This window comes from Spea bombifrons, chromosome 6 (assembly GCF_027358695.1).
Source record: "Spea bombifrons isolate aSpeBom1 chromosome 6, aSpeBom1.2.pri, whole genome shotgun sequence".
NCBI lineage: Eukaryota > Metazoa > Chordata > Amphibia > Anura > Pelobatidae > Spea > Spea bombifrons.
This window is the reverse complement of record NC_071092.1, coordinates 16,884,518-16,912,118: the sequence shown is the minus strand read 5'-3', so window position 1 is coordinate 16,912,118 and position 27,601 is coordinate 16,884,518. Positions and strand designations below refer to the sequence as shown.

The following is a 27,601-nucleotide window of genomic DNA, read 5'->3' as shown; positions in this document are numbered from 1 at the left end:
ATTGTTACATCACATCTCTATATATATACATACTATACACTATCTCTTTGTGCTACTCTCTCATTTCCATTGTTCCGTTCTCCATCCGTATTTTATGCTATTATATATATTATAAAACCCCTAATATATCCCCTCTCTCCTCCATCAAAACATCCTGAACACGAGCGACATCAAAGATTTTTCAGATACCTCGCTCGAGAATTACTACTATTATCCGATGAGCCTGTAAGCAGAAAGGGGAGAGGACTTGTGTTTTTGAAATGAAAGGAGGTTCGCAGCGTCCCAATTGCTAGGAGACGCATGGAGACGCATGGAGACGCCGTAGACGCAGGAAGGATGGATTACTGAAGCGTCACGGTCGCCGAGCAACGACGGGAACAGCGCGCTGACGTCAAACCCGGAAGTAAAGACGGAATACGGAACAAGGACACAAAACACATAAATAGACGCTCTACACCCACGAACATCATGAAATTTTTCGGAAAGAAACTGTTCTCCTGAGGAAGCCGATAGGCGAAACGCGTTGAGGACTACCTACGAGGACTATCTAATGCTTTTGACTTCATTGCTTTTAACTTCGGACTTTTAGTTGAAGTGCCTGAAAATATCGACCATCTTGTAAGTGCATTTTTATTTTCCTATAACAACTACAGGAATTTATTGCACCATTGGCCGTTCTTTTTATCAATTTTTTAGTTATAAGAAGAAATAAAGAGAATTTTATTCTGAAGAGCCTTGATCATCTGTAATTTTGTGAGTGCATACATTACACGTACACATAGCACTTTGAATCCCACAGTATTGCACTATTATTGTTTATTTTTTTCTCCCACATATGTACATGCGCTTAAAAAAGTTAAGAGCCAGGATTTTTTTTTAAAACCAACAGTTGGTCAGGAGTGATCTGATCATCATCAGCCCACTTACTAAACTCACAGCATTTGACCTGGAAGCACCCTGGACATTCAGGTCAGTGCTGTTTGTTTTTTTTTTTTTTTTTTTTTAATTATTTTCTTGTTTTTTTTGTTAAACTCTTTCAATGCTGATGTTCCAATTGGAGCACAGCATTGACTGATATTTAGTCCCCACAAGCTTGTGGGGACAAATGTTAACCCCTGCAATGCCACGAATGGAGCAATCAGGCAGCAGGGGAGGGTTGGGACTGGTCTCCACACTCATGTGGAGACCGAAGAACCCTCTCCCCCTGTCCCTGAAGCTGCCTCTGGCAGCTGGGACGCAATTGCTGGTCTATAGACCAGCCATTGCAGGGGGAGTCTCTGATGACTGCTGTAGGCTTCCATGCCTACAGGAATCATCAAAGGGCTTGTGGGGGCTCGTTTTTGCTGTTGCTGGTCTTCTAGGCAGACCACCAGCAGCAGAGCCCCTTACAAAATGGGAATTAACCCCTAAATGCTGCGATCACGGCATTGAAGAGGTTAACGCTGCACTTTAGCTCTCATGGAGCGATCAGGCAGCAGGGGGATGTTGTGTCAGGATCAACACTCAACCACCTTCCCTGAAGCTGCCTGTGGCAGCTGAAAACGCGATCGCTGGTTTTCCTGCAACCGCGTTTTCAGCCTACAGGTCCACTCCGTGAGAGTGATCGCAGGCTCGGGGGCAGGCTCTGAGTGGCTGTGCTGTCTGCCCAGACATACATTGTATGGCGGCGGACACCCGTTTTAAAAGAGTTTAGGAGGCAATTAACGATCATCTCCTAAACTTCAATGGTGTCGCTGGAATGCCTCAATAAGGAGGCATTCAGCGACACCAAACACTTACCCCAGGCCGTTCTGTGACCGCTCCGGAAGGCGGTCACAACCGCCACTGCGTGTTTGACTTCGCCAGCCACAAGATGGCGACCGTCCTGTAAAAAAAATAAAGTTGAAAAAGTTGGCTAGTTGGTTTCCAGACCCTCTAGAGAACTCTGGCTCCGCTTGCAGGTTGAATACAGGTACTGCATTCAACCATGCAAGTCAATGGAGCCCAGCTTTCTAATCACAGTGTGATTAGTAAAAATAAATTAATAAAATTAAAAAAAAATATATATATATATATTTATTTTGTGAGCAAGTCCTAAAATTAGCACATTAGCTTAAAACAATTCTCGCATGGAAAGAGTTAAAATACTGGCATATTAAATGCCCATGGGGTGTCTACTTTTAAAAAATATATGATTTGATGGAGTAAATTGAATTGGCCGGGTTCAACAATGTCCCAATTAACACGGGGGGGGGTCACACATCTAATTTCCAATTAGAAAAATGCACACGTCCCAAATGTGGCCTTTTAGTTCCCCAAGAAAATGACAACCCCATGCATGTGGGGTATCACTGTACTCAGGAGATGTTGCTGAACACATATTGGGGTGTCGTGTGACGCCGGCATATACCAGGAGCTGTAAACTCATACATAAAAGTAGGTGTGTGGGGGAAAAATAAACAAAACAATACTACTGCAAACTTTGAAAAAATGCTGGTGGTAAAATGTGTGCATGCAAAGAGTTAAAATACCAGCATTTAAAATACCCTGAGGTGTCTAGTTTTCAAAAATATATGGTTTTATTGGGCACACTGAAATGGCCCGGCTCAAAGATGTACCAGATATGGCATGGACAGTGGATCCCCAAATGCCAAAGTTCAGCATTGAAAAATGTGCATGCCCTAAATGTGGCCCTTCCCCCCCCCCAAAACAGCCAGGCAAAATCATTCACGTGAGGTATAGCTGTACTCAGGAGATGTTGCTGAACACATATTGGGGTGTTTTATGATAGTGACATATACCAGAACCTGTTTATTCATACCTGAACTAAAATGCAAAAAAATGACTACCACCGAGACTGGTGGTAGAATTAGTCCATGGAAAGAGTTAAAATACTAGCATTTGAAATACCCTGGGGTGTCTAGTTTTCAAAAATATATGATTTCATTGGCCGACTTCAAAGATACCCGAAATGGTACATGGGGGGGATTTACAGATTTGGAAAAAATGGCTTTGAAATAGCAAAATGCTACCTGTAATTATTGCCCCATAATATGTAGAAAAAAAGGGAAAAAAAACATTAAAAAAATTGCGTATTTCTAAACTCAGGACGAATAGTAGAATCTATTTAGCAGGTTTTTTCATTACCTTTTATAGATGAGTAAAAACAATTTCAACTAAAAGTTAGAAAAAGTAATTTTTTTCTAAATTTTTCACCATATTTTATACTTTTTTTAATAGTAAATAATATGATACAATCAAAACAATGTCATCCAAAGAAAGCCCTTCTTGTCCTGAAAAAACAATATATAACTTGTCTGGGTCCAGTACACGGGAAAGAAGAAAATTACAGCTAAACACGAGCAGCGCAGAAATGTTACAACAGCCATTGTCACGAAGGGTACAAAAAATAAAACCAGTCTGTCACAAAAGGGTTAAACCTCTGCCCCTCTAGCTTAAGATTTTGTCCTCTTGTTGTGGTAGCATTTCTCCTTTTATCCCCGTTACATCTTTCTTCCAGGCTATATATGTTAAGATCCCTTAACCTTTCCTAGTAAGTTTTATCCTGTAATCCATTAACCATTTTAGTAACCCTTTTCTGAACTTTCTCCAACATATCTATATCCTTCTGCAGATACGGTCTCCAGTACTGTACATGATACTCCAAGTGAGGTCTTACCAGTGCTCGGTACAACGACATGAGCACTTCCTTCTTTCTACTGCCAATACCACACCCTATACAACCAAGCATTCTGCTAGCATTTCCTGTTGCTCTATTACATTGTCTACCTACCTTTAAATCCTCTGAAATAATTACCCCTAAATCCCCTTTGTCACAAATTGAGATTAGGACAGTATCAAATATTCTATACTCTGTCCTTGGGTTTTTATGCCCTAGATGCAGTACTGTGCATTTGCCCACATTAAATGCCAGTTGCCACAGCTGACCATTTTTCCAGTTTACCTAAATCATTTCCCATTTGGCTTATCCCTCCAGGATAAGCAAAAAGACATACCTTTCCATCAAGACATTCTGCAATATCACTTATAAAAATATGAAAGAGAGTGGGTCCAAGCACAGATCCCTAAAACCTGGTAACAAGACCTTGCTCTGAATATACGCCATTGACTACAACCCTCTGTTTTCTGTCACTAAGCCACTGCCTAATCCATTCAACAATATTGGGATCTAAACTCAGAGATTGCAGTTTATTTATGTCTTTTATGTGGGGTAGTGCCAAAAGCCTTACTGAAATCCAGATACGCAATGTCTACTGCACGACCTTGATCAATTACTTCAGGTATTTTTGTATTTAGTAAGACTAACTTCTTGTTTTTTATGATTTTGGCCTCTTCTGCGGAGTACCACAGCGGTTTCTTTATTTTTTTACTCTTACTGACCAGCCTAATATAATTTTTTGTTATCTTAAATAATTTAACTTTTAAATAATCCCATTTCTCCTGAACTCCATTTAAATGGCCCCAGTCTGATAGCGACTCCTCTACACATTCTCATTTTAGAAAAGTCAGCTTTTCTAAAATCTAAAGCTTTTGTTTTTGTGTGGTGTGACTGTCACTGTTCGTATATTAACCCCTTAATGACAAGACTTTTTCGTAATACACTTTGGGACAATGGCTCTTAACATTTTTCAGTGCTGCTGTTTAGCTGTAATTTCCCTCTCTCTCTCTCTCATTTTGTATACCCACACACATATATTGTTTTGTTTTTTTTTCAGGACAAGCAGTGCTTTCTTTAGATACCATTATTTTTATCATATCATGTAATTTACTATAAACAAAATGATAAAATATGGTGATTTTTTGTTAAAAGGACTTTTTCTCACTTTTATTTGAAAAATGTTTTACTCATCAGCAAAAACTAATGAAAAAAACAGCTAAATAGATTCTACTATTTGTCCTGAGATTAGAAATACCCAGTGTTTTTGTGTTTTCTTTGCTTTTTTCTGTTGGGCAATAATTACAAGTAGCGTTTCGCTATTTCAAAATGTTTTTTTTCCCCAAAAAAATCTGGTAATTCTGCCCTAGGTCCTATTTCGGTTATCTTTGAAGCCGGCCAATGCAATTTACCCCATCAAACCATTTATTTCTGAAAACTAGACACCCCAAGGTATTTCAGATGCTGGTATTTTAACCCTTTCCATGCACTTATTCCACCAACAGCCTTTGTCAAACTTCATGGTTGTCATGAACACGGGCTATTAGCCCAGCTCAGACAGTAGGGAGAGTGAACAGTGAATGGGTTAATGACACCAGATCCCCGGTTACCTGTTGCTAGTCCCAGCAACCACTAAATTAACCCCAGCAATCCCTCCTACACTATACCCGTAGTACACAATTTGCTGCCACCACCAAAACTTTACATCCAGGCGTCTTAGGTCAGGGCTTGACAAATTTGTTATAAATCTAGGAGCCAGCTAAAAAAGTTAGGAGCCAGGACTTTTTTTGCCCCTGCACCCGCACTTTGCCCCAGCACCCACACCTTGCCCCAGCACTTTGCCCTGCACCCACACTTTGCCCAGCACTCAGTCTCACACTTTGCCCCAGCACCCACACTTTGCTCTAGCACTTTGCCCAGCACTCAGTCTCACACTTTGCCCCAGCACTCACACTTTGCCCCAGCACTCAATCTCGATTTATTGATAGTTTACACCAATCACAGTCCTGCCCAGACATACCCAGGTTCCAGCATGTACTGGCTGACTTGGCATGATAGGAGTACATGCTGAAACCTGGCTTGCTGCCCCCCCCCTTGTGTATCGATGCTGCGCATCACTTAGAGCCATGCTCCTCCCCCACTTACACAACCATGCTATCACACACACTCACTCATTCATATACTCACTCATGCACCCTCCTTCACCCCCTTACCTGGACTGCAGATCTCTCACACGCAGACTTCCATAGGGGCCCTGCTGCTTCTATCTCTTTGCATGAACTTCTCTTGTCCCGCCCACTGGGAGGAGGAACAGAGCAGTCATGTGACTAGGGCTGTAACTAACGATTATTTTCATAATCGATTAGTTGGCCGATTATTTTTTCGATTAATCGGATAAAAAAAAATGTAAATTTTTCATTTATTTAAAATAATTTAATAAACAAATGATGTTATTACAAACAGCAGAATAAAAAAAACTTTGATAAAATGCATTTCTTGTCTATTTCCCAACCAGCCCCCCCAATTTATGCACATTTGAGCCCAGGCTTGCCACGCTGCCTCCCAGACATGCCACGCTGCCTCCCACATATTCCACTCCACGCTGCCTCCCACATATACCACCCCACGCTGCCTCCCACATATGCCACTCCACGCTGCCTCCCACATATGCCACTCCACCCCCCACATATGCCACTGTGCCTGATACGCCTTATACCCCCTGATACACCACTCCATCCTCCCCAGACATGCCACACCGCCCTCCCCACATATGCCTTATACAATGTATATGCCTTATACCCCCAGATATGTCACTGTCCTCCCCAGATATGCCTTATACCCCCCCGATATCTCATAGTCCCCGCATAGAGTCACAGACCCGTTCGCAGCACACTGACACCATACTTTTATAAATAAGTACTGGGTTAATCTTCACTGCCCCCGGGATTTAGATTCCCCTTAGTTTGCCCCCTAAACGAATTTCATTATCGATTATATCGATTAGTTCTTGCAGCCCTACATGTGACGCCTCTGGTTTCCTGCTTCCTGTGGCCGCTCCAGCACAAGAGACGCTGCTTGCACATTAAGAGCAACGCACAGCTAAGCAGTGCGGCCCCTAAGGAGATTATTTTCCGCCGTGTTTTTTTTTATTTCGTTATTTTGCCGAATGTGTGTTTTGGCCACCGGTTTGGCTCACAAACACCTAGCCGCCAGGACAAAATTATCAGTCGCCATGGCAACCTGGCGCCTGGGATTTGTCGAGCCCTGTCTTAGGTTACCCCAAACACATTAAAATTATATATTTTTTTATTTTGTTTTTAAACAGTTGGTCAGGAGTGATCTGATCATCAGCCCACTTACTAAACTCACAGCTTTTGACCTGGAAGCACCCTGGACTTTCAGGTCAGTGCTGGTTTTTGTTTTAATTATTTTTTTGATAAACTTTAACTCTTTCAATGCTGATGTTCCATTGGAGCAGAGCATCGACTGATATTTAGTCCCCACAAGCTTGTGGGGACAAATGTTAACCCCTGCAATGCCACGAATGTGTGTTTCTCATGGAGCGATCAGGCAGAAGGGGAGGTTTGGGGCTGGTCTCCACACTCATGGGGAGACCAAAGAACCCTCTCCCTCTGTCCCTGAAGCTGCCTCTGGTTTCCAAAAGGGCTTTTGGGGGCTCTTTTGCTGTTGCTGGTCTCCACAGCCCCGAACAAAACGGGAATTAACCCCGAAAATGCTGCGGCATTGAAGGGGTTAATGCTGCAATTTCGCTCTCATGGAGTGATTAGGCAGCAGGGGGATGTTGTGCCACAAGTGTGGGGACCCAATTAACACTCAACTCCCTTTTTCTGAAGCTGCCTGTGGCAGCTGAAAACGCTATTGCTGGTTTTCCTGTAATCGCCTTTTCAGCCTACAGAATCACTCCGTGGGAGTGATCACAGGCTCGGGGGCGGGCTCAGAGTGGCTGTGCTGGTCTGCCCAGACACCTGGGCAGACAGCAGCGTGGCGGCATTTTTTGGGGGGTTGTAACAGGCTGACAAACACCTAGGTGCCAGGACAAAATTCTCAGTCGCCATGACTACCTGGGATTTGTCGAGCCCTGAGTTAACCCTTTGGTAATGTATTCTGCATAAGTGAGTTCATATTAATTAGCAAAGATACGGGCTGAAACAACTAATCGATAAAATCGTTGTCAACGATTTTCATTATCGATTAGTTGAATCGATTTTTATCAATTTTATTCTTATATAATCCGACCTCAAACAGAGATCTGATAACAACACTAGAATCCATATCCCCCGCAACGCTGCAGGGGACCTGGATTCCCCTCACTGTCGGCCGGTATCTCACTTCCGCCTCTCTCCCCCCTCCCATGCACCGCTCTGCCTCTCTCCCGACTCCCTGGTGTTTTGTGAACCTCAGTTGCTGACAGGCACTTTCACTGCAGCTTCATAGAAGCCTCAGCGTAAGCGAAGGGCAGTAACGGAGGCTGTCTGTGCGATGCAGACCCCCACTGGCTGACAGAGAATCGAGGTCTCCTGCAGAGGATCATTCTCTCTGTCAGCTGGTGGGGGTCTGCATCGCACAGACATCTCGCTGTTTGAGGTCGGATTATATAAGGAGAGGAGTTTTTCAGAGCATTTGCTCTGAAAAAACCTCTTTTTATAAATCGATAAAAATCGATTCGACTAATCGATAATGAAAATAGTTGTTAACGATTGTAATTATCGATTTAATCGATTAGTTGTTTCAGCCCTAATATATACCGTATTGGCTCGGATATAGGCCGCCCCCGTGTATAGGCCGCACCCTAAAAGTTTGGTGCTTTTTTAATGCTGCCACTCTGTCGCCCCCCCGAGATATGCTGCCACTCCCCCCCCGAGATATGCTGCCACTCCCCCCCGAGATATGCTGCCACTCCCCCCCCCCCGAGATATGCTGCCACTGTGCCCCCCACCCCCCGAGATATGCTGCCACTGTCCTCCTCCGGCAGTTGTATATGCGTATTGCGTAGATGCCCCCCGTCGGCCCCGCAAGACACCCGGTAGTCTACTCTGGTAAGTCTTGGGGGCAGAGGTAAAACGCATGGCGCGGACGCTCACCGGCTGCGGCGATGCGCGTAAACAACCTCCGCTGCCAGCACGTCTGCACGACGTGCTTTAACAATCTCCGTTGCCTATATTCATGCGGCCTATAGTCGGGCCAATACGGTATTATATATACACACACACATATGTATATACACACACACACACACATTATATTATATAATATATTATATTATACACATATATCGTTAGTCACGGAGCTGGCTAGTCCGACCGACTACCTCCGCTTACATGTGCTCCCTTAGACTGGGACAACACACTTTCCCCGGTTCCCCAGTCACTAGCCGAGACTCAGTGTAGGGTAAAACCAAACTGAGACTGATTCTCACACACAGGGCTGGATATATCCAGCAAAACATACATTAACATAAAACAAGATATTGGGACACAAACCGCCCCCTTAATCTGCCTCCCAGAGACAACAGGGGCAGTAACGGGATTAACAATACAATGGGGGGGGGGCCGATTTATACAACATAATGCACCATGGGGTGGAGGGGTCTGATATTAAATTAAAACAATGGTGGTCACTCCCTGGTTGCAGATCCTGGCTGTCTGCCAGAGATAATCCCCTCAGCCAGTGATGGGATGATATCCTGCTGGGGGTAGCCACAGAACGCTTTACAAACCCAGGGCCCATAGTCAATAGGGAGGAGGCTGGCAGTTAGGCCTCTCCAGTGACCCCAGTGATGGAGGGTTCTGTCACACACACACATACATACATACACCCACTGTTGGTATACTTACAATACCACTTCTCTGCACAAACTGGCCGCTTACAGAAAGCAAGTCCCTTACCATGAGCCGCTTTCAAGGGGGCATGTGGCATAAAATCGATACAGGGGGTATAAGGCATATCTGGAAGCAGAGTGACAAGCCTGGGCACAGGTTGGCAAATGCATTTTTCTCAAAGTCTTTTTATTCTGCTATTTGTTTTTAACACCCAGTTTGTTCATTTTAAATAAATTAAAAATTGACTTTTTAGCCGATCAAAAAAATAATCGGCCAACTAATTGATCATAAAAATAATCGTTAGTTGCAGCCCTAGTCATAACCCTCGCTTAAACGTCTTAGGCTTCTACAATAACGCAAGTGTGCTTAGAGCAGGGCTCGACAAATGGCGCCTAGGTTTTGTCAGCCTCTTGCATCCAGAAAAAAAATTGTGGATGTAAGAGGCCGAGTCACCACACGGGGGCGCTGCTGCTGCTGTCTGCCCAGGAGTCTGGGCAGACAGAACAGCCACACAGAGCCCGCCCCCGAGCCTGAGATCACTCCCACGGAGTGAGCCTGTAGGCTGAAAATGCGGTTGCTGCAAAACCAGCAATCGTGTTTTCAGCTGCCACAGGCAGCTTCAGGGAAGGGGGTTGTGTGTTGACCGGACCCAACACCCCCCAGCTGCCTGATCGCTCCATGAGAGCGACAGTGCAGCGTTAACCCCTTCAGTGCCGCGGCATTTAGGGGTTAATTCCCGTTTTGTACGGGGCTCTGCTGCTGGTGGTCTGCCTGGAAGCCCAGCAACAGCAAAAACGAGCCCCCACAAGCCCTTTGATGATTCCTGTAGGCATGGAAGCCTACAGCAGTCATCAGAGACTCTCCCCTGCAATGACTGGTCTATAGACCAGCAATTGAGTCCCAGCTGCCAGAGGCAGCTTCAGGGACAGGGGAGAGGGTTCTTTGGTCTCCACATGAGTGTAGAGACCAGCCCCAACACCCCCCTGCTGCCTGATCGCTCCATGAGAGCGACAGTGCAGCGTTAACCCCTTCAATGCCACAATTGTGTATGACACATTCGTGGCATTGCAGGGGGTTAACATTTGTCCCCACAAGCTTGTGGGGACTAAATATCAATCAATGCTGTGCTCCAATGGAACATCAGCATCGAAAGAGTTAAAAAAAATAAAATAAAATTAAAAAAAAAACAGCACTGACCTGAAAGTCCAGGGTGCTTCCAGGTCAAGCGCTGTGAGTTTAGTAAGTGGGCTGATGATGATCAGATCACTCCTGACCAAGTGTTAGTTCAAAAAAAAATCCTGGCTCCTAACTTTTTTACCTGGCGCCTAGATTCACAACAAATTTGTCAAGCCCTGGCTTTGTTTTCCGGTGGTATTTATCATGTATTTTTTATGAATATGTATGAATTAAACATTTTACTTATTTTTTAGACATTCCTCAGCACTGCCATTTTTAGTTTCCTCTTGCATTTTTCATATTTACTATTACGTTGTATCTGTGTGTCTGCTCATGTCATAATATTAGTTTGAATGTGAGCTTTGCAGGGTCGACTAGACTTGTGCATCTAGATTTGCACAAACTTAAATGTTAACAAACTTTGTCTCATTTGTAAGAATATCCAAAAACGAGCAGGTATCCCCAATGAAAGTAATGCAAAAAGAGTATTGAGTATTATTTAAGTTTAATTATATTATCTGACTGTTGGATGAGATCCCAGAAAACATGGGTCAGGTTCCAAGTGATTGAGAGAACGAACTCTGAGGTGAAGAAAATAAGAATGAAGGTAGACTTGTATTGTTTCTGGTAGTGCAACTGTGTACAGGGTAGTATGTACATAGAGTAGCTTTACTGTGTATTGTTTACTATGTATGCGAATAGGTCGTATGATTTTTTTATTATATACATGTGTAATCTCACTGCGAGTTGTCGCGATGCATGTGTATAGGGCATTGTCAATGTGCATTGCTTAGTACGCTGGTGTCTAGACTAACGGACTGCATTGTGCAGTTCGCATGTGTGTACAAGGTAGGCCGTTTATTGTTAAGTATGCATTTCTATAGGGTAATGTGACTTTGTATACTAGACTATACATAGGTAAGAGAATTACCTATGTTTTTTTGTAAATTAAAAAAAAAAAAAAAAATCTGAAATGAAAAGTCAGAAAGCAAGATTTGTTATCTGAATACCAATGCAGGAACAATGAAAAATTTGTTTGAATTGATCTTGCTCATTGTGCACGAGTCCAGTAGGAACTGCATTTATTGTACCTCTTCTTCTATCATACTGTAAAACTTAAAAGTGCAAATTTGTTAGCATTAGATACGTACATATGAAAATAACTATAAAAATAATTTCATGAAAATCTGTTTAGGCAAATGCCCTATCAAAAAAGTTTTTTGATCTCGATAGAACTTTAATAGTTTGATCTTAAATAATGAAGTGTAATAACTAAAACCACTTGAGACACAAAATTTTAATTACAAAACGTTTACATTTTATGTTGTTTTCTTTATACAAAAAGATGAATGCAGGAACACGCAACTGTCATGTCATGCATGCTCATTAACCCCTTGACATTAAACAGGTGTAGACAGTGATCCACTTTCGCCTTCTTCACCCAGACAGTGTTGCTGTATGGGCAACCCCTCCCTGGGGCATCAATGTCCGCCATACAATCTACAGATGCCCGTTTTAACCCCTTAACGACAACGCCCGTACATGTACGGGGTTGTAGTGCAACGGCATAACGATAACGCCCGTTAAAATGCCGTTAATAGCTGCATCTATCCAGACCCTCTTGAGAACTCTCCAGCTCCTCCTGCAGGTTGAATACAGGTACTGCATCCAACCATGTGTGAAAATATGAATGCACTCACAATGTGAGTGTGAGTGCATTCATATTTTCACACATTTTTTTAGTGTCTATACGTTTAACACTATATATATTTGTTTTCTTCCCTTATATGTACCTGCGCCCCAACCATCTGTATATCTGCATATTCGCACCCTAAGGAAGAGTGCTTTTTTGGCCCCAACCTCCACTATTACTGGCCAAAATCAGTTTTAAGGTTTGGCCGGGGTAAATGTCTGTAGGGGTGGAACGTGGGGTTGGTCTGATATTAAAGTAAAACAATAGTGGTCACTCCATGGTTACAGATCCTGGCTGTCTGCCAGGGATAATCCCCTCATCAAGTGATGAGATGATATCCTGGTGGGGGTAGCCACTAGTGATGGGAAGTTCGGATCATTAAAGTGAATCGGATAATTTCGACTCGTTCACCGAAATGATCTGAATCTTCGGATCACTCAGTGTGACTCACAGGAGTTACTGTTTTCCAGTAACTCCATGCAGGCACACTAACGATTGGCCCCGCTCCTTTCATTACTCAATGAATCCTCCCCCCTGCCTACGCCAGTGATGTCAATGAAGGCAGAGAGTCGTTCAAAGATTCAGATCTTACAGGGATCCGGATCACTGTAAGATCCGGATCATTGAACGACTCTCTGCCTTCATTGGGATTCGAATCAGTCAGATAATATCACTAGGGCTGCAACTAACGATTATTTTCATAATCGATTAGTTGGCCGATTATTTTTTCGATTAATCGGATAAAAAAAATGAATGTACGTTTTTCATTTATCTAAAATAATTTAATAAACAAATGATGTTAAATACAAACAGCAGAATAAAAAAAAAAACTTTGATAAAATACATTTCTTGTCTTCATTTCCCAACCAGCCCCCCCAATTTATGCACATTTGAGCCCAGGCTTGCCACGCTGCCTCCCACATATACCACTCCACACTGCCTCCCACATATACCACTCCACGCTGCCTCCCACATATACCACTCCACGCTGCCTCCCACATATACCACTCCACGCTGCCTCCCACATATACCACTCCACGCTGCCTCCCACATATACCACTCCACGCTGCCTCCCACATATACCACTCCACGCTGCCTCCCACATATACCACTCCACGCTGCCTCCCACATATGCCACTCCACTCTACCCCCACATATGCCACTGTGCCTGATACGCCTTATACCCCCTGATACACCACTCCATCCTCCCCAGATATGCCACACTTCTTCCCAGACATGCCACGCTGCCCTCCCCACATATGCCTTATATACCGTATATGCCTTATACCCCCCAGATATCTCATAGTCCCTTCATAGATTCACAGACCTGTTCACAGCACACTGACACCATACTTTTATAAATAAGTACTGGGTTAATCTTCACTGCCCCCAGGATTTAGATTCCCCTTAGTCTGCCCCCCCTTTACCTCTAACTGCACCTTAAGTTAACTTTATAAAATTAATTAAATTAACCCTCAGTCCTCATCATTAAATTAACCCTAAACACCCCATTAACCATAACTACCCCTAAATTAACCCTTAAGACCCCATCAACCACAACAGCCCCTCTAGATTAACCCTAAACACCCCATTAACCACAACTGCCTCAAATTAACCCCAAACACCCCATTAACCACAGCTGCTCCTATATTAACCCTAAACACCCCATTAACCATAGCTGCCCCTAAATTAACCCTAAACACCCTATTAACCATAACTGCCCCTAAATTAACCCTAAACACCCTATTAACCATAACTGCCCCTAAATTAACCCTAAACACCCCATTAACCATAACTGCCCCTAAATTAACCCTAAACACCCCATTAACCATAGCTGCCCCTAAATTAACCCTAAACACCCCATTAACCCTAACTGCCCCTAAATTAACCCTAAACACCCCATTAACCATAACTGCCCCTAAATTAACCCCCACCTCCCCTAACTTTCAGCAGCCCAAATATTAATTTTATACTTACAGTTAGATGAGTGTCACAGCCATGTGGTTCTGGCCTTCTGGGAGAAGGAAGGGGGCGGGGCCAGTTGTCACAGTGATTACAGGGAGGGACTGGTAAGTAGGAGCTGCTGCTGTGAGTCAGACTAAACGGAATATATAATAAGGGGTATTTTTCAGAGCGTTTGCTCTGAAAAAACCCTCATTTTATAATCGATAAAAATCGATTTTCATTATCGATTATTATCGATTTTATCGATTAGTTGTTGCAGCCCTAAATATCACCATACTGTTATAAATAAATACATTAACAATCACTGACCCCAGGATTTACATTCCCCTTTACCTGCAACTGCACCTTAAGCTTACTTTATTAACTTAATTAAATTAAGCCTCACCATTAAATTAACCCTAAAACACCCCATCAACCATGACTGCCCCTAAAATTAACCCTTAACACCCCATTAAGCATAACTGCCCCCAAATTAACCCTAAACACCCCATTAAGCATAACTGCCCCCAAATTAACCCTAAACACCCCATTAAGCATAACTGCCCCCAAATTAACACTAAAGACCCCATTAAGCATTACTGCCCCCAAATTAACCCTAAACACCCCGTTAAGCATAACTGCCCCCAAATTAACCCTAAACACCCCATTAAGCCTAACTGCCCCTAAATTAACACTAAACACCCCATTAACCATAACTGCCCCTAAATTAACACTAAAGACCCCATCAACCATACCAGTTTATTAGGTAATTTATCTGGAGTACATGCAATTAATTTAGGGGCAGTTATGGTTAATGGAGTATTTAGGGTTAATTTCAGGGGCCGTTATGGTTAATGGGGTCTTTAGGGTTAATTTCAGGGGCCGTTATGGTTAATGGGATCTTTACGGTTAATTTCAGGGGCAGTTATGGTTGATGGGGTATAAGGGTTAATTTTATGCTGATGACTGAGGGTTAATTTAATAAAGTTAACTGTAAGTGCAGTTATAGGTAAAGGCGGACAAACTCAGGGGAATCTAAATCCTGGGGGCAGTGTGAACATTAATGTATTTATTTATAAAAGTATGGTATCAGTAATATTCTCTGAATGATTCGAATCTCTGTAAGATTCGGATCATTTGAATCTTCGGATCATTCGAATCTTTGAATGACTCTCTGACTCTATGAGTCATCGTTCCTCTGTGAATTAATGAGCTGTAACCTGACCCCAGAGTCTGTGTCTGAGTGCTCTGCAAATGACTCACAGCTCTAGGATCAGGTTACAGCTGCATGATTCACAGACTGAACCGCTACAAATGAATCGTTCAGTCTACTGAACCGATTCATCCGGATCACTAAAAAGAATCGGATCAAATGAACGATTAGTTCATGATCCGGACATCACTAGTAGCCACAGAAGTCTTTACAAAGTCAGGGCCCATAGTCAATAGGGAGGAGGTTGGCTGTCAGGCCTCTCCAGTGGCCCCAGTGATGGAGGGTTCCGTCACAGCCAGGCTCAAAGATGTACCAAATAGGGCATGGGCAGTGCATCACCAAATGTAAAAGTCCAACATTGAAAAATGTGCATGCCCCAAATATGGCCCTTTTGCACCCAGACAGCCAGGCAAACCCATGCATGGGTGGTATCAACGTACTCGGTAGATGTTGCCGAACACATACCGCTTGACAAAGTTTGACAAAGACCGGTGCATGGAAAGACTTAAAATACTAGCACTTGAAATACCCTGGGGTGTCTAGTCGTCAAAACTATATGGTTTGATGTGTTAAATTGCATTGGCCAACTTCAAAAATAACCAAAATAGCACATGGGGGCAGAATTACCAGATATGAAAAAATGGTTTTTAAATAGAAAATGTTACTTGTACTTGTTGCCCCATAATGTGCAGAAAAAAAACCATGAGTTTAGAAATACCCATACCATGGGTGTTTCTAAAATCAGGACAAATAGAATCTATTTAGCAGGGTTTTTTTTCCATTAGTTTGTATAGGTGGGTAAAAGCTTTTTCAAGTAAAAGTCAGAAAAGGTCGTTTTGTCTCAATTTTTTACCATAACGTATACTTTTTTTATGGTAAATGATATGATATAATAAGAATAATGAAGTCTAAAGAAAGCATTCCTTGTCCTGAAATAAACAAGATATAACTCGCGTGGGTTTAGTAAACGGTGAAGAAGAAAATAACAGCTAAACATCGCAAGCACCGCAGAAATGTTGAAACAGCCATTGTCACGAAGGGGTTAAATTTCAACAGTTAATTAGGACAGCAATATTTACAGAAGGAACAATGCGTTTATAGAACAAACGACACAAAAGCTGGTGACAGCAAGGGGGGAGACGCACCAAATCCTTTGATAAGCTCGGTGAAGACGCCAGGATCACTCTCCATTAAACACCACTCTCCAGCACTGCCCGCCATATTTCCACAACTGTTGCGATTACGTAGAATAGTATGCGCCTTCAGTTTCCCTACGTTCATGAACTCGCGCACTAAGGCTGTTTTCGCCATAATTGATGTGGGTATGTTTATTTTGAATGCCTATACCCCAAATTGAGAATTATTTAAGACATAACCTTTATGCTAACTATATTCAAATATGTTTCCCTTTTTAAAGATATCTTAACTTTTCCCTAGCGCACTTAGCCCGCCCATACACAAGAAATCACTCTATTTCTATAACAATAAATAATTAAGGGGCATGAGGTGTGTTTTTTCTTCTTTCCAAAATGGCCGCTTCTGATGCAAAGATCCCTCCCCCTTCAGAAATAGTAAAAGGACATAAAGAGTTGGCGTTAAATTTCTGTGACTTGTTTGTGATGTAAGCAGCGTTCTTTGCCTTGGAGGTAAGAAGAAGAAAAACAGTAATCTTTACATTTTACCTATAAATAAATATAACAGGTGAATCCTGACCTAAACAGGTCAGGAGTACGTTAGTATAGTTCGAGCTATTTTGTGTCACTCATAATCTTTCTGCGAGGAAAATAAATTCTCAATCAAGGCCAGTTTATTAAACGAGGGTACATGCCCATCGTTATGACATGCACTTTATAGCTCTCTTTTCGTCGTAATGCCCTTCTTTATAACTTTCGCCTTATCCGACTCGTTCTTTAGAAGCAGGGCTACAACCATTAGTTCAGTCCTCTCTGCGATGCTCTGCAAAGAAAAAAGTTAAATGTAGGGAAATAAGGAACAAACAGATATTCGGAGCACCTACTCACTACAATGTAAGACGACAAAGAGATGCAATTGCAAAACACCATAACAATTTGAAGTCTCTAATCCAGAGACAGCCGGGGGGGGGTGTAGAATGGAGAGATTTTTTTTTTTTTTTTTTTTTAGGGGTGGGGGGGTTAGGATACCGATCGCTGTAAAGGACACTTGTGCTTACCTCCAGGTGGTTTTGCTCCCATAAGAACTAGCCAAGCCTACAACGTAACGAAATAGATTTCAGATTGACCACATAATGCACTCTACTCTGGTTTTTCAAGTCCCTCGTTCAGGGAGTGGTTTGTTTTTCGTAAGTAAAACGGAATGTGGCTCCTAGCAATGTTTAGTAGATGTATTAATAACTTCTTCTCTCCTCTAGATTGTAAGCTTGCGCGTAGGGCCTTATTTACCTAATGTCTCAGTCTATCAGTTCTAGTTTTATCATACTGTTTAACCCCTTAGTTCCCCTATAGACGTACCGGGACGTCCAAAAAACGCCCACAAAGAAACCCCTATGGACGTCCCGGTACGTCCAGCCTTTCGTGCAGTGTCAGGGACACATCCCTGCCGCTGCACGGGAGACCAGGCTGTCGTTTGACAGCCTGGACTCCCCCCTGGCAGCAGAAGCCGGCATTGCCGGCTTTCTCCTGCCCGATCTCCCGTAACAGCTTCCGGCATGAAAGCCGGTAAGCTGTTACGGTTGAAAGTGCCCGATCGCGCAGTTGCAAACGCGCGATCGGGCATTCCCTTCCGGGTTACGTAACTGCTGACGTAACCCGGAAGGTCATCGGAGGGCAGGATATCCCCTGCAGGGATATCCTGCCCTCCGATGAGACACAGAGACGCCGCGATAGAGATCACAGTGTGATCGGTGCAGGGGGATCGCGGGGAGGGGAGTGAGAAACCATCTCTCTCACTCCCCCCTCCCGTCCTGTAAGAGAAAAGCAGAAAAAAAAAAAAAACGGTTAGTGATTTAAAAATAATATTAAATAAATCATTAAAATATTAATATAAATAATACAAAAAAAAATTATAATGTGGGCTGTGATGTCATTGTGACATCACTGGCATGTTCAGGAGGTCCCTAGGAGGACCTCTAACCATTACTGTGTAAAAATAATATATAAAAAATAAAAAAAAATTAAAAAAAAATCTATAAAAAAAGATAATAAAAAATTATTAAAAACCTTACTTCCCATTGCCCTAGCATAACATCTAGCCAGTATAACCCTCCTGCCCCCGTTCACAACCCCCAAACCGGTTAAGCCATAGGCATAAAAATTATACAAAATTGTACACCTAATAGAGCGCTCCCTGGTGCTGGTAAAGTCTGGAAAATCTATTTAAATTAGGTATTTCTGAAATCAGGACACCTGAATTAATAAACTTGGAGGGGATTTTCCATCACTTTACCTAATTTTGTGAGGATTCAGAGGGAAAATGTAAAAAAAAATTAGTTTAATTTTCTAATCTTCGCTAGTTTTTACTAAATTTCTCATTCTAAATTTCCAGCTAATCATCCAACTATGGTATCAAACGAAAGCTCTATCTCTCCTTGAAAAAACGATATATAGTTTATATGGGTACACTATTCACAGGAAAAGAGAATCATCGCTAAACCAACATACCCCAAAAATGGCAAAATTGCTCTGGGCTTTGAGGTACCAAAACCCCCTGGGATTGAAGGGGTTAAATGTGTTTACTGTAAGAAGTGACGTGTAAATTGTTGGCACTGTATATTTACATTTTAATTTGAAAGTTTGAATGAGAAATGTGGTGGGGTCAAGGGCTTGGGCGTTTCCCAGAATCCAAAATGTAATCTTTGCCATTTGATTCCAGAATGCTTTAGTGACTGGGCAACCAAAGTATGAACAGTCAAATTGCACCTCCAACAGGTTTGGTTTTAAGTCAGGAATATACAAAATGCATCTTATACCAACTTATTAGCAAACCAAACCCACCCTACTAGAGTGATCTGAATCGGTACATAAACTTTAAAAATAGGTGTATAAAACAATTTCTGGAAGGCTAAATATAGAGTAGCAACAGTTAATCATGTGTTCAGAACTGAGACCTCTTGCTGTAGCAACAGTTATCTCCAAAGATTTGGTATTACTATCCTTATACATTAGTGCCAGTATATTTGCGAAGACCCTGCTTAAAGGTGGTAAGTGTACTTTAAGTTTAAGTTCCGGATTTCCCCTCCAAGCCAGCAGAGAGGAAGTAGGCGGTAAACATGAATGCTCATGTAATCATATTAACCCCGTCAGTCCCCTATAGACGTACCGGTACCTCCATAAAACGCATCTAAAGAAACGCATATGGACGCACCGGTACATCCTGCCGCTACACGGGAGATCAGGCTGTTTGACAGCCTGGACTCCCCCTGTCAGCAGAAGCCAGCATCGAGGTGCGGCCCACGTGAGATTGGCAACCACGATCACAAGAGCCATGCTGCTTACCTGTGGGATGGTCTTTTGTACTGAACAGAGGAAGCGGAACCCAGCAGTCACGTGAATGTACGTGATATCACATGACTCTGCTCCAGTCCTGCTTCCTCTGTGCAGTACCAGAGCACGCAGAGGGAGGCCGCGCCCCCTGCTGAAGTTTGTGAGCGGCGTCGAGAGAGCTGCAGTGCAGGTGAGGGAGGTTGTTTGAATAAATGTGTGTGATTGAGGGAATGAATCACACTCATATCATACCAAGTCAGCCAGTACATGATGAAACCTGGCCAGCTGCGCCCCCTTGTGTATTGATGCTGCCAGCAGTATGGGGTCTGCACATCACTTACAGCCACCCTGTACCAGCATGTACTGGCTGACTTGGCATGATAGGAGTGTGATTGCTAACAGTAATCACAGTCCTATCATGCCAAGTCATATTGTTACTTACTTTTACTAAAAGTGTGTTTTTTTTTTTTTTTTATTATTTTTAAAGGTGGGGGGTCGTTTTCGGCTAAGTGCACCCTGAATTTTTGGTTTTGGTCCAGAATTTTCATTTTGGTGCATCCCTAGAATAAATAGAACTATTTCATTTTTAATTATCCTGAATTTGTAGTCACAAAACTTTCTAGGCCCAGAAATCAGTGAGAGGAAAAGTAAAGGTTTTGCATCATTTAGTTTATTTTAATCTGCATATTTTATTAAAGGCCATATTTTCTCACAGTGAAAAATGAGTGCGGCCCGCGCACGTTTACAATTCTGATGAAGTGGCCCACTGCAGAAAAAACTTGGACACCCCTGGTCTAGACCCTGCTGGGATATCTGATTGCTCCGATGAGGCACTGATCACAGACACTGTGATCTCTATACAAGTAGTGATGTCTGGCTCATGAACGAATCGTTCATTTGATCCGATTCTTTTCAGTGATCCGGATAAATCGGTTCAGGAGACTGAACGATTTATTTGTAACAGTTCAGTCTGTGAATCATGCAGTTGTAACCTTATCCTAGAGTGAGTCATTAGCAGAGTACTCAGACACAGACTCTGGGATCAGGTTACAGCTCATTAATTCACAAAGGAATGATGACTCAGAGTCGTTCAAAGATTCAAATGATTCAAAGATTCGAATCTTACAGGGATCACTGAGAGAATATCACTGATACCATACTTTTATAAATAAATTAGGGCTGAAACAACTAATCGATAAAATCGATAATAATCGATTATGAAAATCGTTGGCAACGAATTTCATCATCGTTTAATCGGATCGATTTTTATCGATTATAAAAAGAGGTTTTTTTCAGAGCAAATGCTCTGAAAAACTCCTCTCCTTATATAATCCGACCTCAAACAGAGATCGGATTATAACACCGGAATCCAGATCCCCCGCAACGCTGCAGGGGACCTGGATTCCCCTCACTGTCGGCCGGTCTCTCACTTCCGTCTCTCTCCCCCTCCCATCTGCCTCCTCCCCCCTCCCATACATCACTCTGCCTCTCTACCCGGCACCATTACTGACAGGCACTTTCCCTGCAGCTTCATAGAAGCCTCAGTGTAAGTGAAGGTGAGTAACGGAGTCTGTCTGTGCGATGCAGACCCCCACCCACCGGCTGACAGAGAATCATCCTCTCTGATAGCCGGTGAGTGTCTGCATCGCACAGACAGACTCCGTTACTGCCCTTCACTTACACTGTCGCTTCTATGAAGCTGCAATGAAAGTGCCTTCAGTAACGGAGCCGAGTAGAGAGGCAGAGCGGTGAATGGGAGGGGGGAGGAGTCAGAGGGGAGTATGGGAGCCACCCTCCAATACACCACTCTGGCTCCTCCCCCTCTCATACGCCACTCTGCCTCTCTACCCGGCTCCCTGGTGTCTTGTCAGAAACGGAGGTTCACAGGAGGCAGAGTGGAGTATGGGAGGGGGGAGGAGGCAAAGTGATGTATGGGAGGGGGAGGAGCCAAAGTGATGTATGGGAGGGGGAGGAGGCAGAGTGGTGTATGGGAGGAGGCAGAGTGGTGTATGGGAGGGGGAGGAGCCAAAGTGATGTATGGGAGGGGATGAGGCAGAGTGGTATATGGGAGGGGGAGGAGGCAAAGTGATGTATGGGAGGGGAGGAGCCAAAGTGATGTATGGGCGGGGGAGGAGGCAGAGTGGTGTATGGGAGGGGGAGGAGCCAGAGTGGTGTATGGGAGGGGGAGGAGCCAGAGTGGTGTATGGGTGAGTTATAGTGGTGTAAGGGGGGTATTATGAATTTTTAGGGCATATAGGGGGTATAAGGCATATGGATATTAGGCATATCAGGGAGGCATAAACATATCAGGGGGTAAAAGGCATATCAGGGGGCACAGTGGCATATAAGGGGGCACAGTGGAATCTGGCATATAAGAGGTATAAGGCATATATGGGGGCAGAGTGGCAAGCTGGGGGTCAGATGTGCATAACTGGGGCAGTTTGGTAAATAAAAAAATTTAAACAAGGCTTTTTTCTCAGTTTTTATTAAATATGAAAAATAGTTAACATATGAATTAATATTTACTAATAACTTTGTATTAAAACCTAGTTTGAGAAACACTGTGTTTGGGTTCTTGTAGTTTTTTTTATTATGTCAGTAAAATAAGAAGGTGAATAGAGAGAGGCCATTGCAATAAAGAGATGAAAGTGTAAATTGTACGTTTTTTATTGCAATTTTTCTTCAATTTAAAATAATGTGTTTTTTTTATCCGATTAATCGATTAATCGAAAAAATAATCGGCCAACTAATTGATTATTAAAATAATCGTTAGTTGCAGCCCTAAAATAAATACATTAATAATCTTCACTGCCCCCAGGATTTTGATTCCCCTTAGTTTGCCCCCCCTTTACCCGCACCTTAAGTTAACTTTATTAAATGAACCACCAGTCATCAGCATTAAATTAACCCTAAAGACCCCATTAACCATAACTGCCCCTAAATTAACCCTAAAGACCCCATCAACCATAACTGCCCCTAAATTAACCCTAAAAGCCCCATCAACCATAACTGCCCCTGTGTATGGGGACATACTAAACATCATATTGGGATGATTGGCTGCAATGCTCAGCACTAGGTGTCGGTACACTTTTTACACTTATGGTAAATCAAAGTATTTTCTTTTAGGTAGTTCTTGATACTAAATTGCAAAAAGAAGCTGTAAATGTAACTATTTACTTGCTGAAACAGTTTTATAACGGAATCATAGTAAATTCTATAGAAATAATAGAAAAATGTTATGTCATCAAAATATTGATTAAATATAGTACATGTATGTGAAAACATTTTACCTGTTTTGATTGGCACAATATGGGAATATATTTTTTAAACATGGTTTAACATGCTAAGTAACACATTTGATCTATTTCTCATAAGAATATGGCTATAAATATTTTTTTACATGGGGATTATGGGCGGAATATCATGGTTACAGATGCCAAAGAACACATTTGAACTGTTTCTGATAAGAATATGGGAATATTATTATTCTTACATGGGGATTATGGGTGAAATATTATAGTTTCACATGCTAAGGAAAATATTTGACCTTTTTCTGATAGGAATATGGGAACATTATTTTTTTACTTGGGGCATATGGGTGGAATATTATAGTTACACATGCTAAGTAACATATTTGACCTGTTTCTGCCGGGTAGAGAGGCAGAGTGGTGTATGGGAGGGAGGAGGAGGCAGAGTGGTGTATGGGAGGGAGGAGGAGGCAGAGTGGTGTATGGGAGGGAGGAGGAGGCAGAGTGGTGTATGGGAGGGAGGAGGAGGCAGAGTGGTGTATGGGAGGGAGGAGGAGGCAGAGGGGTGTATGGGGGGGGGGTAGAGTGGTGTATGGGGGGTATAATGAATTTCAGAGTGGCATATCTGGGGGAGGCAGAGTGGTGAATCAGGGAGTATAATGAATTTCAGGGTGGTGCAGGGCATTTATGGGGAGCGGAGTGGCATATCAGGGTACACAGTGGCATATAGGGAGGTTTAAGTAATAAATGGGGGCGAGTGGCATATAGGGGGTATAAGGCATATCGATATTAGGCATATCAGGGGGAATAAGACATATCTGGGAGTAAAAGGTATATCAGGGGGCTCAGTTGGATATCACTGGCATATAAGGAGTATAAGGCATATCGGGGGCACAGTGGCATATCAGAGAGGGCACAGTGGAATATCTCGCATATAGGAGGTATTGGGCATATCTGGGGGCAGAGTGGCAAGCTGGGGGTCAGATGTGCATAACTGGGGGCAGTTTGATAAATAAAAGAAAATATAAACAAGGCTTTTTTCTCAGTTTTTATTAAATATGAAAAATAGTTAACATATGAATTAATATTTACTAATAACTTTGTATTAAAACCTAGTTTGAGAAACACTGTGTTTGGGTTCTTGTAGCTTTTATTATTATGTCAGTAAAATAAGAAGGTGAATAGAGAGAGGCCATTGCGATAAAGAGCTGAAAGTGTAATTTGTACGTTTTTATTACATTATTTTAAATTAAAAAAAAATTGCATTTTTTATCTGATTAATCGAAAAAATAATCGGCCAACTAATCGATTATTAAAATAATCGTTAGTTGCAGCCCTAAAAATAATAGACAATATGTAATGTGAGTGAATAAATAGCTGGATGATGTATATACCGTGATTGGAGCTGAATAAAACTAATAGACTGTTCACTGATTCTAATATTATGGATAAAGCACTCAAATATTTACGGAGACCAAAAGTGGAAAGGTCATCATAAATTGTGAAAATATATAATGCAAGGGATTAAAGACAAAAAGGAAGGATACAAAGGAAAAACAGAAAAAATAATTAAAATAAAAAGTAAAAAAGAAACTAGAAAAATAAGAGAAACAATAAGACAAAAAGTACATAATAATAAAGATCACTGAAAAAGTATTAAAGGTGCAACAAATTAAATAATGAATTTTAGTGAAAACAGTTAAATACATTAAGATTTTTTTTTCCACAAAATACTTTAAAGTGATACAGTGCTATGAAAGTGTTGATAAGATTATGTGAACTATAAGGGTCTAAAACTAGTGGAGATAGACATCAGCACATGTAGAGCAGAAATAAAAAAAAAGAAAAAAAAATTGAATCTGAAAGATAAACGAATAAAAATGAATCATAAAGATAGGAAAAATAAAACAATCAACATATAATTTAAAATAAAAACGAATTCAAATAAGAGGCATCAAGTCAAAATCATAATTGAGTCACCAGAATGAGGAATCTGCACACACACCAAAGGAACTCAGGTGCTTAACTGTGCCAGGAAGGGCCAGCTCCCCAGTAGATCGAAATAAATAAAGGCTCCAGGCACTCAAGGGTTCCAGCTTAGGCAGATTTATTGAAGGACGACAGCAACAACGTTTCGACCTCACAATGAGGTCTTTATCAAGTTGAGAAAGACCTCATTGTGAGGTTGAAACGTTATTGTCCTTCAATAAATCTGCCTGAGCTGGAACCCTTGAGTGCCTGGAGCCTTTATTTATTAAAATCATAATCGAGACCCCTAAAAAAGATGGTATCCAATTCTTTAGTCCAAAACGCCTCCCTATATAATAATTTTTTTACCCTATCTCCCCTTCTGATGGATTCTGGCACCGTAAAAATGATTTGAAATTTTAGTTGTGATATATTGTCTTTTCTCTTTAAAATCTGCAGGAATGGGGAGATCAGTAAGTCCAGTGTGTAAAGTGGATTTGTGTTTTGTAAATCTGTCTTTAACGCCTTCAGTCCTCTATGGACGTACCAGTCCGTCCAAAAAACGCATCCCAAGAATCCTGGTGCTGCACAGAAGATCAGGCTGTCATTTGACAGCCTGCTGCTCCCCCATGACAGCAGAAGCCAGCATCGCCCGCTTTCTGCTGTCCAATCTGTTACAGCTTCCGGCGTGAAAGCCGGAAAGCTGTTACATTTTTAAATGACAATCGTGCATTCCCTTCCGGGATGCGTCACTGCTGATGTAACCCGGAAGTTCATCGGAGGACAGGATATCCCCTACAGAGGATATCCTGTCCTCGGATGAGGCACGGACGCTGCGATCTCTATACAAGTCTGTGGGAACTTGCATAGAGATCACAGTGTGATCAGTGCAGGGGGATCGCGGGGAGGAGAGTGAGAAACCATGTTTCTCACCCTCCTCCCATGCTGAAAAAAGAAACAACGGTTAGTCATTTAAAAAAAAAAAATCATTAAAATAATACAATAAATAATGAAAATAAAGTGAGCTAAAGTGATGTCATTTTGACATACTGGCATTAATAACATGTTCAAGAGGTCCCTTGAGGACCTTTAACCGTTTTTTTTAAATATATAATACAATATAAATACAATTTTTTTTTTTTTTTTTTTTTTTTTTTTTTTAAACTTACATCCCATTGCCCTAGCACAACATCTACCTAGTACAACCCTCCTGGCCCCGTTCACAACCCCCAAACCTGTTAAGCCATAAGCATAAAAATTCTACAAAAAATGTAACCCTTATAGTATGTTCCCTATAAGTGCTGGGAAAGTATGGAAAATCTATATACCGTATTGGCTTGAATATAGGCCGCACTTTTTTCCCCCACTTTAAGTCTTTAAAGTGGGGGTGCGGCCTATATTCGGGGTCTAGCGCCCGACGCCCGGGACATGCAGTCCCGGGCGCCGGGCAGGCAGCGGGGTTAGGATACAGATCCCCCGCAGCGGTGCAGGGGACCTGCATCCTACTCTCCGATACGCTCAGACAGCCTCCCCTGCCAGCACTTCCCACGGGGGGGGGTGCCGGCACGGGAGGTTGTCTAAGCGCATCGTCCGGACGGTCACCTGCTGCGGCGATGCGGGTAAACAGCCTCCGGGTTGTTTACCCGCATCGCCGCAGCCGGTGACCGTCCGGGCGATGCGTTTTACCTCTGCCCCCAAGACTTACCGAAGCAGACTCCCGGGTGTCTTGCGGGGCCGGCAGGGGACATCTACGCAATACGCGTATACAACTTCCGGTTGTATACGCGTATTGCGTAGATGCCCCCCGCTGGCCCCGCAAGACACCCGGGAGTCTGCTCCGGTAAGTCGGGGTGGGCAGAGTGGCAGCATATCTCGGGGGGGGGGGAGGAGGACAGTGGCAGCATATCTCGGGGGGAGAGGACAGTGGCAGCATATCTCGGGGGGAGAGGACAGTGGCAGCATATCTCGGGGGGGGGGGAGACAGAGTGGCAGCATGTTTTTTTTTTTTTTTGGTGCTTTTTTAAAGAAAAAAACTTTTTCTTTAGAAAAGCACCAAACTTTTAGGGTGCGGCCTATATACGGGGGCGGCCTATATCCGAGCCAATACGGTAAATTAAGTATTTCTGAAATCAGGACACCTGAATTGATTAACCTGGAGGGGATTTGCCATGACTTTACCTAATTTTGTGAGGATTCAGAGGGGAAATTGAAAAACAATTAGGTGTTTTTTGGTTTTTTTTCTAATTTTCGATATTTTTTACTAAATTTCTCATTCTAAATTTTCAGCTAATCATCCAACTATGGTATCAAAAGAAAGATCTGTCTCTCCTTGGAAAAATAATATAGTTTACATGGCTACACTGTTCACAGGGAAAGAGAATAATCGCTGAACTGACATAGGGCA

The 27,601-nt window shown here is 42.5% G+C and overlaps 2 protein-coding genes across 7 annotated transcripts in view; one reads left to right on the top strand and one right to left on the bottom strand.

Annotated features, from left to right (window-relative positions):
- The window catches only part of UCHL5 (ubiquitin C-terminal hydrolase L5), a 118,029-nt gene extending 100,215 nt beyond the window's left edge, over positions 1 to 17,814 (bottom strand). The window contains exon 1 of one of the 5 annotated variants that reach the window (XM_053468638.1): positions 17,713 to 17,814. In XM_053468638.1, the coding sequence (XP_053324613.1) occupies positions 17,713 to 17,734 (22 nt within the window). In that variant the 5' untranslated portion in view covers positions 17,735 to 17,814. Of the gene's footprint in view, positions 1 to 16,666; positions 16,849 to 17,712 lie in introns of those variants that run through there. The other 4 variants (XM_053468635.1, XM_053468636.1, XM_053468637.1 and 1 more) reach the window with 4 other exon arrangements.
- Positions 17,049 to 27,601, top strand: part of RO60 (Ro60, Y RNA binding protein) — a 119,559-nt gene continuing 109,006 nt past the window's right edge. For both annotated transcript variants that reach the window (XM_053468631.1, XM_053468630.1), the window contains exon 1: positions 17,049 to 17,167. The gene's annotated coding sequence lies outside the window, so the exon portion shown is untranslated. The remainder of the gene's footprint in view (positions 17,168 to 27,601) is intronic.